The sequence below is a fragment of the Streptopelia decaocto genome (genome assembly GCF_964273445.1).
Source record: "Streptopelia decaocto genome assembly, chromosome: 5".
Lineage (NCBI taxonomy): Eukaryota > Metazoa > Chordata > Aves > Columbiformes > Columbidae > Streptopelia > Streptopelia decaocto.
This window is the reverse complement of record NC_138659.1, coordinates 15,848,439-15,868,847: the sequence shown is the minus strand read 5'-3', so window position 1 is coordinate 15,868,847 and position 20,409 is coordinate 15,848,439. Positions and strand designations below refer to the sequence as shown.

The following is a 20,409-nucleotide window of genomic DNA, read 5'->3' as shown; positions in this document are numbered from 1 at the left end:
GTGAGCAGAAACCCACAGAGTTGTAGCATTTTCATTATTTTTATCGCATATAAAGAACAGGACTGATCTTGTGAAGTACCGAGCACCCCTAGCCCACACAAAAGCAAAGAAAGAAGCAAAGCTTGGGAGCGCTTAGCATCTTGTAGAATCAATCCCATATTCTTATGTGGTAAAAAGAAACAAACAAGTAATTCCATTAACGAATCTCAGTGAAAATTCTAATTAATGAGTCCATCAATCAGTTATTCTTTGTTCGCTTTGCGAAGTCAACTGAAGGTTTTCAGCAGAGGTAAAGGCAAATCCGCTTTTACTTGCTGAATTGCCCCTTCACTGCTATTAAGCTGTGAACACATAAGAACTAGTAAAACAACTATGACAAAACACACACAATAAGTACTCACCAGCATTTGGATTCTGCAATTCACAAGTTTACAATTAATGACAAAATACATTTATGTGTAACATGAAAGATTCAACACACTAAACTGCATGGGAGGGGAGACACCAACCAGCAGTGCAAGCAGTAGCAGAGATTAATAAATGATAACAATGAAAGTCAGGTGGCTCTAAAAAAAATTCAGTAATATGAGGTGATGATGACGCATTTTGTATATGTTTGAAGCAGAAAAGGTAAATGATACACTTGCAATAAATAAACAGAGCCAAGAAAACCAAACAGCTTGGATTAACTTGCACATGCCAATATCCATTCTCTGTTAGGTGCCTACCTGATTTCCCACTGCACTTTTGTTAACCTGACTGCTTCTTTGTTGGGCACTAAGGAAAGCAGAGATAAAGAGTTATACTGAAGAAACTCCAACTAAGCCCATTCCCAAGGAATAGATTTTAGCAGGAGGTTACTTCTGATTGCAGCACAAAAAGCTAGTGTAATAAAGAAACACAGCAAAAATCATTGCGTACATGTGCATATTTCAACTACTTTTTCTTACAGTACAGGAATGCCTGCTTAGCACAGAAGGGACATGCACAGCAGATGACGTCTACTGATCACCTCCTTTGTAACAAGATCTACTTGCTTTGGTAAAGGTTCCTAAAAGCACAGAGAAATTATGACTCATGTGGGTAACTTTGGAAACATTAGCCTCTATAAATATTCAAGAGAGACAAAAAGCAAGCCATTTATGTTATTTAGTGCTTTACAACAACATTCTCCCCTGCTGGAGGCTCCTTAATAGCTTTGTCTTGACAATTTGTTTTGAAAATTATTCTAATATTTATATGCATTTTGAGAGTGTAAATATAACCAATGGATGAAGCTGTCACAAAGCCGGTTCAAGAAGCTGGAATCTTATAAGAATAGAGCATATTTGAAATTAAAATGTATTTTAAATGTTTTGCCCAATTCTTGAATTCTGTTAATCCCAGTTCCTGAAACAAAACACACTCCTGTCTCAAACACATACAAGTTGCCATTCATTCTAAAAGCATTTGCATTATGTGGTGGTTTGTAATTGTTAGGCCACAACATTAAAATATTGCTGGGAAGAGGGAAAAAAAAGCATTCAGGCAGCAGGCTTTGGCTATTTGACCACCAGAGCGGCCACTGGTGACAGGAAGTTTTGTTTGGATTAGATTATACCATTTCATCAGGCATTGATTAACTGAAAAAGAAGCATACACATTAGATCAGCTACAAACATTGCTCTGAAAGAGTAAGAAAGAAAGATGTGCTTGGATCACAGCACATGGACAAGTCCTGCAGCTCTTCTGTGCACAGCTGCTGTTCCAAAGAATTGCTGAAGCACCAGACTCAGCCCTGTCCCAATTCTAATCCTGTCAGACCATACTTGTTCGTGAGAATATCCAAATGGGTGTTTATTCCATGTGCCTATTTGCTGGCCTTAGCTCTCAATCATCTAGATCCTTCTGAACAAATAACACTGCATGTCTCTGGTGCATCATCTGAGATGCATAAGCTTTGGTGCATAAGTTTTACCAAAGTATGTGCGCACAAAAAACACAGCACTAACCTCTCACCAATTTTGATGTACTGAGAAACACACGAGATGGCTTTAGGAAACCCAACTGCCATTCTTTCAGTTTGGCATCGGTTTTCTTTGTTTGTTTCTTTCTTTATTTTCTTTTATCACCTTAAGAAAGCTAACTAGACCACTAATATCATACTAAGAAACCCACACCTTTTAGTAATAGCCTACCAATTGGTCCTCTATTTGTTGTTCTGAATACAAGTTAGCCTTTATGTAGATTGAAGCACGTAGTTCTATCTGAGTTACACCAACTGGAAACAAACCCGATCCCAACCTTTTACTACTCATTCTGTTAAATGAGACAAACATTAATATTCTAAGATTTCACTATTTCATAACTTTGCAAAGTTGTCCTAAAAACTGGCATTCTTAAATCCTTCTCAAGTCAATTCACATTGCACTGTACCTGCTTTAGGCCCTGCAACGCTGCAAGGTAGTTTGAAATGCCTTCTGCTCTCATTCTGATGAACAAGGTTCACAAAACACTGCAATCACATGAGGCAGCTGGCTAGAAGACTCAGCAAAAGAAAGGATGCAATGGGCAGTCTGGGGAATCTATAGTCCAGGATGTTTAGATACTACAGAAGCTTATATGGTACTCAAAAACTACTTCATTTTCCACTATAACAATAGTATGATTATAGTTTAAAATGTGTATTTTCTACTCTTTAGCTCATAAATTAACACATTTTACATTTTCAATTATTTCTAGTTATCCAAGTTTTTGAGTTGAGCAGAAGTCAACAGAGATACTTCTCTTCCCACGAGTTCCGACCTATATAAACGCTTGCTTAAACTTATCAGTGAACATAAGTGAAGAGCCATTTGTTATCTGCTTATAACCTGCACACAGTGGCTGGGGATTTCCAGATCTCAACTTGCAAAAGAAAAAACAGCTTTCCCAAGAAACTGAACTCAAGCATTGCAATTCCTTGGAAAAGACACAGCAGTGAGGACCCCAGACTGAACTACACCCCCCAGCAGCAGCATCCATGAGGGGGATTTTTCCAGGGGAGAGACAACAAAATAGCACCAGATATACCTGATATTCCAGAATCCAAAACTATAAGACATGGAAGGTTCCAACTTGACAAAAAGGAAAAATCTTTTCACAGGAAGAAAGGCAAGCACTGGAACACACTGCATAAAGAGGCTGGAGAACCTCTGATTTTGGAAGTTTTCCAGAATCTGATTGGACAAAACCCTGAGTAACCTGGTCTCAACTCAGCATTGACCCTCCTCTGAGCAGGAGGTTGGACTATGTGACTTCCCAAGGTCACAACTCACACCACTAACATATATGGAGTGTTTTTAGCAGGCTTTTTCCTGTCAGAAAAGGATGAAGATAAGTAAACAGCAGGCAGGTCATTATCTTGACCTCTAGAAGGCCAGCTACCATTCCTACAACATCCTGTCATTTGTCAAGAGAACCGATAAAGACATCTAGGACCTGCAAACAACTCTACAGAAAGTTGTTCAGACCAAATACATAAAGAGTGCCTGGCATTGTCTGCTCCCCTGTTAGCTTACTGAACTCCATGTTTTAAACCTTCAAGGCATACTGCCAAACATGGAGAACTTCCTTCACAGTGCTAACTAGAATAGGCCATAGTATAATACATATTGTGGTGCCAAACTTTGTTGCCAGCATCCCACAGGGGTGAAACCTGTTGTGACTCAAAACACTATTATGGCAAACATGGCACGAATATGACTGAAGGAACATTTATTCTTCAAAGAGTGAAGACATCTTTAACGTTTTTATTAGTGTCAAAATATTGGTACGAAGTCCCTGAGGCACAAACTGCTGGAAGCTGAGGGAGAACATTCTGGAGAATATTCTCACAGCCTTTTCAATTAAGCAAGGAGAACGTCAAACCAGGCCCTGCAGGGCATTCGGCTACTATTATTCTCTACAGCCAAACAGCAGGCACACTTATAATTGAGACATCCATTACTCTGAGCAAAACTGCTTCACACAGAATCCCAGCTCCCAAAATATGCATTCACAACAATGTGGAAAGACCACCAATATTATACATTTCTGTGGCCCTAAAATGAATCCAGTGGAGGCATTAGCTTGCCAGAGCTACTTCCTGAGTTGCATGTGATTCCAGACCAAGACATAAGCTTCAGCTTCAGTGAAACTAGTCTTGTGAACTGAGGTGAAGAATCCCCTACAAGTGGGACAGAGTTCAATACCGTATATTGACAAGAGCATTCTCCAACACGTTCGGGACTTTGCAGCTTGCATCTTCACTGTCACACTTCAGGACTTGTGTTTTGAACTTATTTAAAAAACAAAACGAAACAAAAAAACAAACCGAAACCAAAAACACCAGACAGTATCTTTATAACAAAGTCTCTATATACATACTTGGCAAAACCAATGAAGTCTTCATGGTTGGTGTTGATGTAAGAAACCTGGATATCAATCAGCAGCAGCACCTATTAAAGGAGATGGGAGAGAAAAAACAGGGTAAGTAAGGTAGGGGAGAAAAACCAAGGAAAAGAATGAGAGAAAAGAACAGAACTTTTCAGTTTTCTGCATTATTGAATATTCCCTTCATAATTACTCAAGCCAAAAGCAAGAATATTTTCTAAATCCTACCACTTCTGTTCATGTGCTTGTTTAATAAGCTACACTACAGAAAAGCCATTACCTTTTCCTATTTTTTTCCTGACAGATCTCATTTTTCCCACTATCTTGGCCCTTGTCCACTTTATTAATTTCAATCATACATGGCCAGAGAGCATTTAATAAAATTCTAGCTCTACGTTTTGCAATTTTAGCAAAGTTCTGTTTATTTGTAGCATTCCAGCCAAGCCAGCAAGGAACCCAAACCTTAAACCTATAATCAGGGAACCTAAATTTTTGTTAGGCACTCCACAAAGAAGTGATAGGTAAGCAAGCTCTGTCCCAAAAAATGTACAGTCTGGGTACTAGCCAGCCATTCTGGTGCACACATCTGGCTTGCAAGATAAGCTAATCAATGAAATAACAGAATGAATGGTCTCTGTACTTAGCACTTGCCAGGCCTTCAATAGCCCAGAGATGGAACTTGATTCAAACTTGATAATGTAACTTGGCAAAGAATTTGCTAAGACACTAGAGAAAGCTCATGTTCACCCTTGAACAACTTCTTGAACACACATGACACTGCACTTTCCATCCATCTTCTCAGACTTCCAATTATTAGCAGGGAGCAAGAAGAAACCTATTGCTACCAAATAGTAGAACTTAATCTCCTCAAAATATACAGAGTTATTTCTGTACAGCTCCTTAAACACAGCATCACTGCCAAATTCTTCACCATTTCCAGAAGATATTAAGTGCCTCACTCAGAGAAAAAAAAATAGTGAGGATTTGGGTCTAGCTCTTACCTCTGAAAATATCCTCACTAATGTTTTCGTTTATTCATGATAACTGCTAACAGCATAAATAATTATGTGAATATGTGACAATAACCTATTTGAACAGTTCTTGGCATTTACAGAAAGCTGGTATTTTGTACTTTGTTCTGAGAAATTGCCAGCTATGTGCACATAATGATGAATAGAATAATAAGAAAAGGGACTCAATTATTTTAAGTGACTTGTATCTTCTTCCAAATTTTGAAATAACTGACTGTGCTAACTAGAACACTCTGCAAGTACAAGCCCAGAAAATACAATTTTTTAAGAATTATTTTTAAGACTACATTCACACCACAGATTAAAAGACACAGGACACGCTGCACAGCTCCCGAGCTCACACAGGGACATGACTAGAGAGCCAGAAGTCTAGAACTAAGGAGCTCTGCCTAGCCCTCCTTCCCCAAATATTTCTGTTGTCACACTCTGCACTCTCCAGACAATAATTCCTGTTTCCACTTCCAGTGGATTTTTTCAGATGTAATCTAAGCTTTGAAGTTTCCTGGATTTGGACTGCTGAGCTGGTTGATGTATGTTCTAAGTAAGTTTCTCTTAAGATATTTATTTTTTGTTTAACTTCAGGGAAAGCAAGGGTCAGAAAAGCAGTACATCCGTGGAATGGTGCTGGTTAACAAACTCTTGAAATTCCAAGTTTAAAAAACCACAACCCAAAATTATTAACTTTATAGCAGTCCCTGCCTTCTAAGAACAGCCACAGGAGGAATCTTTTTCTTGCTCACTTTTGAATCCAAAGGAGAAATTACTTTATATTAATTTTCAGATTTGAGATACTGCCTTTGAAAGCATACAATAGCCCTCAGGTCAGTTCCAGTGGTTCTACACTACACACCTCAGCAAGTCTGTTAACATGCTCAGAGACAGACAGGGCCAAGTTGCATGGCTCAGCCCGCGTGCTGATGCTATTGTTTAGCAACACAGAACTTCAGCAGCCAATGCTTGCTGGAGCTCACACATCCACTACAAAGCTTGTCACTCCTGCAAGAGTCCCGGTACAACTGCCTGTGGGCCTCACTGTAATTAGGACATGGGATTGGTATGTTAAAAAAAAACCCTGGAAACAAAGTAGAAAAAAGGTTGGGTATTTCTGTGTGTGTGTTGTTAGTTTAATCATGAATCCATTTTTCACAAACAGCTGTTGTGGTACAGGAGCAATGCTACTTTAAACCACCAATCCTAATCTTGAGAGACCAGATTAGTATTTTCTCTAACACTTCCAGTTTCCTTTGTCAAAGTTCAATGGTAGAACAATTATTTCTCTCTCTCCCCTTCTAAAAGTGTGCAGACAGCTGAAAAATAATAAAATAATAATAATAAAACTTTCATTTTCTTCCTATACTTTGTACATAAGAACTTTCCTCCTCTGCATCCACACATCTCTCCAGACTGCTAGGTCTCCTATTTATTCTCACCTGATCCTTGGTCTTCTCTTCTCTTTCACGAATGTAGCCGGCAACAATTCTTTCTGTTTCCTCACACAACCTAGGATATGTTGCCAACTGAAAAGTAAAGCAAATAGAAATTTACACCCGCAGAGTGACTGCAGTAGAAAATAAATGAATCTCCAGCTTTCCCCTTTGGAGGAGAGCTATTATTATGAATGCTTGGGCTAAAAGTAAACTACACTACAAAGCAAATGTCACTTGCTTTTAATGTTCATTTTCCAGAGAAGCTGGAGAGACCTAACTGTTGGATTGTTTCTGTGGTGTTGTTGTTGGATTTGTTCCCTGTGGAACATGGAGGAAAGATACTTCTGACATGTGAACCAGAGCTTATCAGCCTTGGGGTGAGGTTTCTCTGTGTCTCTCTCTTCTGCTGTGCCTAATGGCAGAGTGGTGCTTTAAATAATTTCCAAGATTCTTGTTCTTTGAAGGCTCCACCTTGTGGCAACATCTTGACATCTCAGTAACAATACTTAAAAATGTGAACAGCAAAACACAGCACTAAATTTTGCTAATAGCACTGGGAAAAGAATTTGCACAACTAATTCAAGTTACGTATCTTCCAAACATTGACAAAAGTGAAAAAACCTGAAAACTCTGCTCAAAATATTGCAGTGAATGCACCTCTCGATGATCTTTGCCAAAACACTGTAACCCCTTTCTGTTTTTAAAACAATAGCTCCTTTACCTGCTCATTTGTATTTTAAAAAAATAATAATAATTTAAAAAATTGCATTATTCAGACAAATGCAAAGCTTGTGACAGGATATTTCTCAACAACTTCAGCATACCTCTGCTCACATCCCAGAACTGCTCCTGTACTTGCTACTATTAACATACTCTGCACTCTAACACAGTAGGAAAGCACACATTTCAGGTAAACCATTCCCAAATACTCATAATAATGCTACATTTAGTTTTTATGAACCTCTGTATTAATTTTTATATTTGCAGGATCTTGAATTAAAGTTTAAGTGATGCATACAGCTTTCACACCAGGAGATTCTACACTCAGGACTTCTTTCCCATTAAACGTTCGACATTTTTGTGCAGAAAGCTCATTTGTCAACACTAATGCAATGATCACAGTATCATTTTGGTTGGATCACCAAGTCCAACCATTAACTGAATACTGTCGAGTCCACCTCTAAACCATGTTGTGAGAGCCTCATCTATGTATCTTTTAAACACCTCCCAAGATGGTGAGTCAGGATATACAAATACAAGGGCGATGAAGTCCTCCTACATGTCCACTTCTCACCTCCTGACAGCTGGAGATCAGAAGTGTCGGAGTTGTGTATGAAAAAAGCACAAGAGAAGTTGCGATCCCATTACATAACAAAGAACTGCGGTGCTACCCAGTAAAGTTTCAATATACAAAGAGTATTTTTCTCTCTTAGATAGATGTCTCTGAACACATTTGAGGCCTTTGTGCTATAAAGGTTTCACTGTTTCTTCCTCTTATTAGCATTGCAAGAGAAAACTTTCAAGTACTTTTTCCTGATTTACATATCTGCAGAATTGCTGCCTATATTCCATTTCCAGTACTAATGAAAACATGGAAACTGGGGGCAACTCTTAACATAACTCCAATCATGAGGTGCATATATATTCAAAACATAAGAATCAAAACCAACAAACATTTTCAGCATTACACTGGTTAGACTTTTGCAGAAGTTGCAGTTCCCTTAGAGTGTCTTACTCTGTACATACTAGATCAGAAATCTCTTATAATAATATAAATAATGTAAAATGCAAGACAGGTTTTGTATTATCTACTATATATTTATGTTCTACTTATGTTACCAGATCTAACTGCAAGTTACCTTTTTAGTGCACTTCTTGACAGTGTTGATTAACTCCTGCATCACAAGATCCACACTTTTTAAGCAAGGTCCTTTCAGTTTGACTATCTGTTTTTTAACAATGGCTTCAAATGCCATATCAGGAGTAAATAAACCTGTTCTGTGGAGATAAAAGAATATGTAAGATGGTAAAAAAAGAATAATGCAAGGAAGACTTTTTTTTTTTTTTACTGAATTGCCTATCTTCAATTTCAGAGGCTTACAGCCGAGCAATAACATCTCTAACAAAAACAGCCTTCAACAGAACTAAATTTGCTCCTTTCCCTTGAAAAAACAAAGTGTAATTGTGAGTAAGAATACAAAAATAGAAACATGCCCTACTACTTGAAAATGACTGCAAGAACTCTTTAGAGTACCAATATAATGCAGTAAAGCCTCTTCAGCAGTGCATCAAACCTTAGAGAAGAGATGAATGGCAGCTGCAGCACTCCACACACAATTACTTGCACAGCAAACTTGTAAGAATCATATAGCTGTACTTCACTCTCACAACAGCAAACATGGTCCTGTACTCAGAGTCTTATATGGAGAACTTCGTAATTGGTCACTGCACAGTATATAAACCTATATAACAGATACCTCACAGAACCAGATCTAAACAAATCAGCCTTACTTCTCTTTCAAGCATTGCTTGCAAAGGTCTATAATATCTTGGCAGATGGTACGATTCATTAAAAAAGCAGGCTATAAAAACATGCCCAAAACTATCAGCTTGCCAGCACAAATTCCTCATCAAGACCTTTCTGTCAGTAAGTCCAGAAAATTTCCAATACTGCACCGCAGCTAATGGAGTCATCCATTTGAGAATTTAAGACCTAATTTTAAAATATATATTGGGGAAGCAGGCTGTGAGTTCACTGTAATGTAATCTTAGATCACAAAATATTGTAATTCCCAGCAGGTTAATAGCTGAGTTGCACATGACTTCAATTTCACAATCCCCAAGAAGAAACCACTTAGCCTTGGAGTTTTGGTACATCTTGTAGGTAAACTTCCTTGTGAATAGGGATTCCTAAGCAATAAGAAGCAAGACCTACCTCAGTACTTCCTTAAATTGACCAAGAAAAGGAAATAAATGTCTGTTCATTATCTTCTTCATGTGACAGTAAAGGCATAGCCAACTTAATGTATAGCTTCTGTTTGTGTCCTCCAATCTCAGCCCTTTATCTTGGCCTAAAATATGTGTTTCTCCAAACCTTTGGAAAAGTTCAAGTAGTCTATTTTGTGCTCATTTCTCTGACAAGTTATGCTATTCAAATAAGGTAGAAATGGCCTACAGATGATTTGCATAACATTCTCATTTCATCATTTGCTGGTGCAGAGAATTCTATTGCTTCAAGGTTTCAGGGCAGAACGCTCACCAAGTCACCTTGGTAACATAATTATACCAGTAACATGAAGAACATTTTCAAAAAAACTAAGAACAACACAGCTTATAAGCAATGCTTTCAGAACATATTATGTAATCACAAGTTGGTAGGGAGAGGTAAAAGCCACAAAAGAAGAACCCAAGCCTTTTGGAATGTCTTCTGTTGTTGAAAGAACAAAAAATGGGTGTGCGTCTGATAAAGTGTCCCTCCAAAACAGACTGATGGTTCCAAAAGGAGATAATTGGGTCATTCCAAACCAAATACCTCCTCTCTTCCCAAACCTAAAAATATACTGCAGACATACCCACAACCTCAGCCAAGTCACTTGTAAATCAGTCATTTCAAAAAACAGTTGAGAATAAAGGGGAGTAAGATACTGCAAGGAGTCTGCTGCAACACAAGCTGAAAGTTTTGTCCTATACCAAGGCAAAAGTTTTCCCTCTAAAACTTATGATTTTTCAGGAATGCAGGTACATCAGAACTGCAGACTCTACCAGGAAAATAAAAAAGTAACTGATTTCCTCTGTAAAATAATTTTCTAGCCTAAGTAAATTAAACCTCTTCAGGCAAATCAGTTGTTTGGCCCAAAACAGCTACCTGAAAAACAGAAGTGTGAAGGAGTAGAAGATAAAGGTCAGCTGCTGGGAGCAGTGTGTTGGCAATAGAGTCTAGCAGTCAGGAAGCCTGTAGGTTCAAGAGACTACACTCTCTACAATGTGAATGGCCTTGAAAACATGGGAGCACTTGCCTGATACCATGAATGTTCTTGATGGCATAACTTATTTCCCTCCGCAGTTCCTTCTCATTGAATTCCATCTAGAAGAACAAAAGCATATGAGATCATATTAGGGTCAGTTTTTTAAATAAAACAAAAAATATTACCTCTCCCAGTATAACTGGAGGACAGGCAAGTTCAAAAATACTAATTTGTATTTACACTAAACAAAGCATAAGTATTTTAGAATATTTCAACACTAAGGCTACAGGCAGCAGTAAGGATTGTTGCAAATTATGCACCCTTCCATTCCATATATAGCAACAGCTGGAATGATCTTGCAGACCTGACAGAGTAAGCCAGAAACAGCATTTGGAAGATGCAACTTTTTTTAAAGCCCCGTTTCCTAAAGTGATGCAACTTCTGTAATCATGGTCCATTTATCCTCCCCTTCCCAGTTTACTGTTTTTCAACGGAATTTAAGAGAGTAGTGGTCTCAGTGATGAATTTATAAAGCTTTTCTTGAAGCTTCTTGAAAGCCAGCTAGCTGGAAGAGAAGTTAGTGTTGTCACAAACAGAAGGGTCATTACCTAAGCCCAACTGTCAGCTGTGCTGTTGGACTGCTAGACGACCTACCACATTTAAACCCTGGAACCAGCCACAACCCTGTCTTGTTCTTATCCAGCTGAAAGCTGGGGAATGTCAAGGCAGTTGAACATAAAACAGGTAGAAAGGAGGTTTAGGAAAAGTGTAAAAGAATGGGGGCTAGAGAAACAGTAGGGTTCATGGTGAGGGGAAGCTGAAGTCACTGCAGTGAAAGAAATATCAAAGAATATATAACATGCATTCATAGAAATTCAGGTTTCATTAGTTCACACCCCACTGGACCTCTGTTTATTGTTACCCAAAGGATGGGTAAGCAAGAAGAGATAGAGCAAGAGGAGAAGTATTATCTCAGAACACCAAATATGCTTCTGCTCCACCTCCCACTATGAAAATGTAGGACTGAAAGCTGGCTTTGGTTTTACGCTTTGAACACAGGAAGTCGAAAACACAGAAAATGGCTATTTTCCACAACTTTACTAGCTACTTGAACACAATAGCTTAAATTTACCAACTATAGTTGTTTGCCTGCCCTATCTAACCAGGAGGAAGATGCCATTTGTGATAAAACAAGTAAAAAAGCATGGAAAATTTTAAGAACTAGGAATATAATTATTTTCTAATTCCTATATTTCAGAATTCTTAGCATGTCTTAGTATCCAAAGCCAGAAATGAAGCCAAATGTCTCAATTACCACTTAACGTAATTTCTTCCACAGTTAAGTGCATGTTCTTCTAATCAGACCTTATCTTGGCTTTACTACTATCAGTATGAACATAAGAACACATAAATAAAACACAAAGCACACAATCAAGATGGTTAAATACCTTTACTAGTTCAAAAGGAAAACGTTCGTGGAAAATGCGGTTGATTTTGGCACCTCCTGAAAGTTCTAGTGTATCAACCTGATCTCCCGATCCTTCGATTCTTTTTTCAAAGTCCACTGAAAACTGCTGTACCATCCTAAATGTCAAAGTGGGGAGAAAAACACCCAAAAAACAAACACAATCATTTAAGCAACATTCAACAACCAACTCTTACTTCAGTTCTATGTGACGACTAGTACCTATTAAAACATGTTTAGGAATCAACAAAAGTATCTATAACAACTCATTCAGCTAAGCTACCAATCCCTAAAAATCCGTAACTATACACACCCCTTCTCTCTCACAGGACATAGAGCAGCATATTATTTTCTCTCTTCATAAATGTTGTATTTTTTAAAAATACTGTTTATTAAACTGTATATTAAAGTCAGCTACAAATACAGCATGGTACCAGGCTACATTCATGTTTTATCTATTATCACAATAATGGTACATGTAAATTTTTAACTGTTTTTAAGAGAATAAAAAGTTATAGCAGCCTTTTTAGTAGGATAAGCAAACAAAATTCCTGAATGTTTAAGTTATAATACGTACTGTATTTGAACAGAAAAGCACACCCATTATTAGATGGTGTTACAGAAACTGCAGAGCTTAATGAGACAGATCAAAACAAGCAAAAATCTCCAATCTTACAGCAAAAGATATCATTTGTGAAGAACCTTCTTCTCCACAATGACCTTTTGATCTTTCTAATATCTTTCAAAAAGATACAGTCCAATAGCATATTTGAACCAAGCCACTGTGTTGACTCAGTGCTGGGAAAATGGGAATAGATTGCTAAGGAACTGACTTTCCCATACCAAAAAGCCAGCCCAAAAAGCAGTATTAACATGGCAGTGTGGCAGCTGTCAGTACCACAAGCTCCAGCTTACTTGGCTGTGCTTAGACTACTGCAGCAGGAGCATTTAGACAAACACACATGACAATTCCTCCAGTTATGGAAAATTCATGGATAGCTGCCTATTTTTTTTTTTTTTAAAGTAAGTACAAACATTTGGTCATAAAATTTTGCATGATAGATTCTGCCAAAAAGTAACATTTCATATTAACTGTACCTAAACCTCAGATACCTATATATGGCCGGTTTAACAGAATTATAGAAACAGTCCAAGAGGAGGGCCCCAGACTTAATTTTTGAAGAGGATGGCAGAAACTTAAAGTTATCTCATGGGATGAGGTGAGGCAGATTTTTTTCTTATATGCATTATGGAACTTGTTCTCAAGAATCAGAGGAGAGGGTTCTAGTTATGTTACTTTCCACATCCCAAAAGGAAAAGAGAGGAGAATTTTTATTGACAAAAGTAGTCAATTTATCTCACAGCACCTACTTAGAATGAAGTAATTAGAAAAATGTTAAAACACCAGAACAAGCATGAGATACCAGCAACACCTAAGAATTCACAACACTTCATATATGTGTTTCTAGCAGTTAAGTCACCAAATATACAGACTGAAAAAAACCACCCATGTTGTACTGTCATGGAAGAGTCAAGGTGATGTCCTTCTGCTTCTGCAACCAAAACATCTGAAGTCATGAGGGACAGACTCTTTTGGACAGGGTTGTTACAAACCAAGCACTAAATTAGAGCCTTCAGCTGGCTCAAGAAAGCCTCTCTAGTTCAGGTGACCATTTTCTCTCCTGAACTCTAGATTTTTAATTAGAGAATGAATCCTGCCCAAAACATATGCATTTTTACAATCCATCTATATCATGTAAGAGAGAGGGCTGAAAACCTTTCAAATCAGTCTGAGTAGCAATGTGACAACAGTCATACAAAAAAGAAGAGCTAGTTATATTTTACATCTCTTTTTTCTTTTCCTTTAGATGCTTCCTCTTCTAAGAAGTAAATTTTAATCCCATATGAACATAAAAGTGGCTGCAGAGGGCTACAATTAGAAAGCAAGAAAGAAAGATAAAATGGCAGACCTTTCAGGTGAAAAAGTATGCAATACTGAGTGTATCAAGCATCCCTGGAAACGGACCAAGTAAGGAAGCTGCATAAAGCAAAGCAGCAGGTACTAACTGGGCTTCAATCAAAATGTCAGCATTGCCCTTTTTCCTTAGTGCTAAAACCACAATAAAGAAAAGGCTCCAATTCTACTTCCACCTGATTCAAAGTCAGATGAACTGTCACCTCTGTTCCATCGCTTTACAATAGTGTTATTAAAGTCTTGTCAGACAGATTTATTTTGTGGATGAGACCCAAACTGGACAGTGACTTCAGCAGTTCAAAAAAAAGCTTTTAGTTTGGAACTTGTGATAACAATGTAGATCCAGAAGTTATTGCAGTTCCTCTGATAAGAAACAACAATTCAATCCATGACTTCTTGAGTCTAAAAGGGTCAACATCTGCCAGGTCAGTTTTAACAAGAGCACAGGTGGAAATGAAGGTGCTCCCATCACCTATTTTGCTGCTAGTGGTCAGATTCATGCCCAGAGAGGCAAACCACAAGAAAGAGGTTTTCACCCATCCCAATCACTTGAACATAAGAATGGCTGCACTACAGCAGAACAAAAGCCATATCGTGACAGTCACCAATAATAAGTGCCTAGGAGAACAGAGCAAGCATACAGTAATATTTCTCCAGAATACTCTCTGGGCCTTCAATAAATTACTTTTCATGGATTCTATAAAGTAAGATTTTGTCCTTGTACTTACTAACCTTAAATGTTTCCCCCATCCCCAAGAATTTGCCTAACCGCTTTCTGAAAGCACATGAACTTTTAGTATCAGCTTCTGTAGCAAAGAGCTCTGTGGCTTAGGTGCACATCACATGAAGGACCTACCATCTATGATTAACTCCCATCTTGCCATCTTTGAGCTGGTTTGGATAGCCAAGTTTTTATATTGGAAAGAGAAGCATTCTCCTTTCATACTCCTTGCTTGAGGTCATACTTTCGGCAGGCTGAAGAATGTGTCTATACAATCAGAAGCAGTTTCTTACCTTTGATCATCAATGTTTCCCATTTTTGCACCTTTTCCTGTTCTGCTTTCTCTCTTTTCTAGGATTACTAAAATTAATTTAGGGAAAACTGCTGAGATTGTAAAGTAAATAAAGTGTTCTGGAACATCAAGCACACAATTCTTTGGACTTTGCATACAGAATCCTTAACCATATCCTAATCTTTAAATTTAAACTCATTAGAAATAAATAAATAAATAAATAAATAAAAGGTGGGGCAAAACAAACCTATACAAAGTAGAAAAGTACACAAAAGACTAGACACTCACTGCAACAAGGCTTTTGTTTTTCTGGTTGGATCTTCTGGTCTGAAGTTTTTGTATACCTCTACTTCATGTTCTATGGAAAGCAGCTGGCTCTGGAGTTTGCTTCTGAAGGCTGGCAGGGTATCCCGAATATGATTGGTAAGTTGCTGAAAAGCAAATAAAAGTCCTCTTATACTGTTAAGAAAGATGAAAGCAAGAGCACAAACATTTGCTTCTGACTGCCAAGCATATCAGCCATGACCTGTTCTAATTTACTAGCGCAGCTCCTTTTGATCTTCGAAACAATGGAAACTGCTAAAGAACAATACAACATGTCTTTTGCATACACATTATAAGGAGACTTGAAAAATTCCTTGGTCCTCTGACTCACTGAGCCCCATTACTACATATTTGTTTAGTTACACACAAAAAAACTTATACACATTACATATTTGATTTGAAACAATCTCTCATCACTCGGCACTCATGACACCACTCCCACTTTGCTGGTTTTCCTCAGGGAGCTTCCCAATTCCCTATATACTTTGTTCAGCACAATGACCCCTTTATTGTACAGCCACAAGGCAATATGAGACAAGGAAGAGTTTCTGAGCATCCACAGCCCATTGAGAACAGAGATGCAGGGAAGTACAGACATACAGAGTATCTACTTGGCACTCCTCACCATTGAGAAAAGTCACCTCCACGTGATTTCTGCTCCCTTGTACAAAGTATAATATAAAGGGAAGAGATACTAATGATTATAGAACTTCACATTTTTTAAACACTTGATTTTTGGCTGAAAAAGCTTTTATCATTCAGGACTATCAGTTTCCATTTCTGAAAATACAACTAAAAGTACTCTCATGCATTGTACCCATTCCTTGATTAAAACTAAAGCAGACTTCTTGCACTATGCTACAAACCCTCCTCCTAACCCCAGTCAGACAAGCTATAAGTTAAGAAAGTCATATAGTAAAATATGTAAACACAAAAGTTTTTCAGCAGACCCAACAGGCACAAAAGCAAAACCTGGAGTTTCCCTGGAGCACCACCATGTGGATACAGAGAAAGTGAAATACTACCTTAAACTACAAACACTGATAGGTGTTTTATATCTTGGGGATGAAACTTAAATAGATCTTCCCATATATATAATATTCTACACACAGTAATAGCAACAGAAGGCCTTTGTCACACCAAAACAGGTAAATTTACGAAGCAGCTCACAAAAAAGTTAATAGTACATAAAGTAATGCAGGTCAGGACAGATAAGACAGTACAAAGGTGTATGTGGCTCATGCCTCAGTCTCAAAACAAAGACACATGAATTAGACTTTCAAAACATAAAAAGAGACAAAACATCCTAAACACAGACGAAACTGCAGGATACAAGCGAGTTCTTGCATCCTGCTGAAGACTTTGGTTCTGAGGTGCAAATAAATGGCACTAGCGCTCTTCTTGAGTGAGTCCAGAGCATGCCATAAACCTGGCTCTCAAGTTAGTTACAGCTGCAAAGTCACCTTAGCAAGAAACTGAGCAGGCCAGCCATGTTGTTTCCTTCCTTACTAACTTTTCTGCTGTTTCCATCTGCTGTCCAAAATGGACAATGCCAGGCTGACCTAGTCTTTGTCCATTCCAGACCAAAGGCTGCAATTTGACAGTGAACTGAAAAAACCACTATCCAGTTTGACTTGTTGGAATGCCAAGAACACTGGTCAGCTGACAAACTAAGTTTAAAAAAAAAATCATGGCATCACCAGTAATTTTAGAGAGGCAGACATGAAATGATCCTTCTCTCTTCGAACTTGCTGAGATGCCTGATCATTAGGGTCACATGCAATTCAAGCTAAGGGATGTTGCTGTGAAGAGTAATACCCAAAGACACAAAATGTAAAGAGAATTATATACTCCTCCAAGTTTCCTGTAGGCAGTGTCTTCATTAGGACAGTAAGCTATTGGTTTCTGCTCCAGGTAACTGGGAAACAGCCCTCTCTTTCCTGCTGAAGGAAGCTGTGATCTGATACAGTTTGGCATGGACTCAGAAGTAAACCAAAGGTTGGGGCAAAAATAAAGGTCGTGTAAACAAAAGTGTTCCAATTACTGTATTTGTCATTTATATCATCAGCATACAGTACACTGTTTCTATTAAAAACTGCAGTAAAGTGTAGATTTTGAGATTAAAGTATAGACATACAGTGATCCCTCAGTATACATGATTTCTCAAAATGTCTCTTTTTCTCCCCTCTAATTTCTAAATTTGTATTCTAAAAATCCTGTTAAACTAGAAGAAATGTGGTAATTAAAGAATAGGATGGTATTCTTCCAACAAGGTCACTGAATCCTATTTTCTATGTTCATATTCAGTATTCAAGAGAACCGGAGAGTGCAGAACTGTCAGTAAAAATCAGAAACAATATCTCACAGTACGTTTTCATATGCTACATGTAATATCCAGCTTTGTTTATTACATAGTGAATATTAAAAAGGTTAAAAGCAGGAAAGAATAGATTAGGTTCACTGACCAACATTCATTTCAATAAAGATGTTATATTGGTCCTATCATTATAAAAGCTGCCTTTCACCACAAAGATATCAGGTTTTACCTGGTTTAGAACTTTCTGGAGATATGGTGTACCCATTCGATCTGCCATGTGTCTATATGCAGGGTGGGAAAGAAAGAATTTCCTTTCTGCTAGAAGAGCTGCCTTTATGTCCTTCTTCCCCTCAATGTCTTTCTGGCTTCTGTTTATGACACCAATATAACCTAAAACAACAAAACCACAATGGGTAGGTCAATGAAGCTGCTGCCTGAACTACTGAATTCACATTACGTACAAACAGACTGCCTCAGTTCAAACAAAACTTTCCAAATTAGGCATTTCAGGTATTGTTTACAAGCACTGTAATGACCTTAACAGTGTCTAAATTGTTCATCCTTTTTATATATAACATATACACTTCCTTTTAAATCACCGATTCCAATACACAAATATCTGAAACTTTGGTGTACCCCAAAGAAAGCACTTCCAAAAATCAACAAACAAAAAAAGCTCCAGAACAAAATCAAATCACAGGCACAGGTCTGCACAGGCAAACGATATAATAAAATACAGGAAAATTTAGTCTTATTTGCTGGACCAACATGCTCCTAAATTGTTCTCCACATTCATATAATGGAAGAAGATAGCGGTCTCATCAGTAAATTATAACTAAAATCAAAATTCTTTATATGGTTAAAAGTATGAGTGACTGTGATCGTAGCTGCCAGAACAATCACATGGAAAATTTCTGAAAGGGGTCAAAATTTGGTTTACAGTGAGATTACCAAAGCTCTGGTGCTTGCTTCTATCATATGTAAAAAGAAAAAAAATCCTTTGTTGTAAGGGACAGCAATCTGGCACAGAAAATAAAATTGGCCAACAACTTAAACTGTCATTTCTTGTTTCCTCTGGAACATGCAGTGTATTTCCCAGGTCCAGGGAAAAAAAAAAAAAAATTACTTACAGTGTATTTTTAGTAGAGCCCCTTTTTGCTCGCTGAACATCATAGAATTATACAATGGTTTGGGTTGGAAGGGACCCTTCAAAGCTCATCGAGTCCAAACCCCCTGCAATGAGCAGGGATACCTTCAACCAAAACAAGTTGCTCAGAGTTTCTTCCAGCCTGGCCTTGAGTGTTCCCAGGGATGAAGCATCTACCACCTCTCTGGGCAACCTGTTCTATTATCATCCACACTTTAAAAAATGTCTTCCTCATAATCTTCCTCATAACCCCACAACTTTTGATTTACCCTCAGAACTCCCCATCACCATCCTTACCCAAAACACCTTCTGGGTTGCAAAGAATATAAGCAACATTCTCACCTCTACGAAGAGGAAGTAGTTTGTTTTCTAGAATTTCTCTTGCATCTGTTCCTTCATCCATCAGATCCAATTTTGTGATCACACCTATGGTCCTAAGGCCTGACGAGGGTGAAGACAAGAAGAAAAAGATAGTGAAGAATCATTTATATTCAGGAAAACAAATTACATCTTACAATTATATAATAATTATAATAAATATGTGACATTCTCAAATCATGTGTCACACAATACCAGCCACAACTGCTATGGCATATCTGGAAAAGAAGGGGTCATCATTGCCAGTGCTGAAAGACATTCCTCAAATCTCTTTAACAAGGCTTGGCATGCTTCTTATATGACTGTACCAAATTTATCATGTGTATCCCAAAATCCCATCACCACCAAGGTCCATTTTTGCTAGGTACTACAAAAATTTCTAGATAGGCATTACCCCACTTGCTTATAAGAGTTAGTGACCAAATTTTAAAAATACATTTACAGCATCATTACCTGGATCATATTGAGCTAACAGTTATTTTAGATATTAAAGCCTATGTGAGACTGAACATACAAATATATTAGAATTTGTATTTCAGTCAGGAGTTTCCCTATTACTTCCAGTTATGTTATTGCACTTGCGAACAAAAACTGGTTATGTTCACTCATGCTTACCTTGAGGGTCCACTTCCTTTGCTAACTTCAGTGCATCTGAGTTGGCCAGATCAGTGTTAGCCGGAGTCACGGCCAGTATCAGGCAGTTTTCTCGGGCAATGAACTGCATTATCATGTCTCTGATCTGTTGCTCGATATCTGGAGGCTGATCACCTACTGGCACTTTAGTGATTCCCGGCAAATCAATGAGAGTCAGGCTTAATACTATACGGAAAACACAGGAGCATAAAATTGTTTAGCGTGCCAGACATGTTTAAAGAGGTCTACACATCTAAAGCTACAGACAAATTTTAGTCACATAAACCCCCACATAATTGCCTTTATAGGTATATAAAGGTTGTCAATGGTTCAAACAAAATG

The 20,409-nt window shown here is 37.9% G+C and overlaps 1 protein-coding gene across 4 annotated transcripts in view; it reads right to left on the bottom strand.

Annotated features, from left to right (window-relative positions):
- Positions 1-20,409, bottom strand: part of DNM3 (dynamin 3) — a gene marked incomplete at both ends in the record, with an annotated part of 177,816 nt that overhangs the window by 129,807 nt on the left and 27,600 nt on the right. For all 4 annotated transcript variants that reach the window (XM_082052197.1, XM_082052195.1, XM_082052194.1 and 1 more), the window contains 10 exons: positions 729-777; positions 4,387-4,457; positions 6,854-6,940; positions 8,710-8,848; positions 10,867-10,934; positions 12,264-12,399; positions 15,557-15,699; positions 18,139-18,299; positions 19,399-19,497; positions 20,050-20,253. In XM_082052197.1, the coding sequence (XP_081908323.1) occupies positions 729-777; positions 4,387-4,457; positions 6,854-6,940; positions 8,710-8,848; positions 10,867-10,934; positions 12,264-12,399; positions 15,557-15,699; positions 18,139-18,299; positions 19,399-19,497; positions 20,050-20,253 (1,157 nt within the window). The remainder of the gene's footprint in view (positions 1-728; positions 778-4,386; positions 4,458-6,853; positions 6,941-8,709; positions 8,849-10,866; positions 10,935-12,263; positions 12,400-15,556; positions 15,700-18,138; positions 18,300-19,398; positions 19,498-20,049; positions 20,254-20,409) is intronic.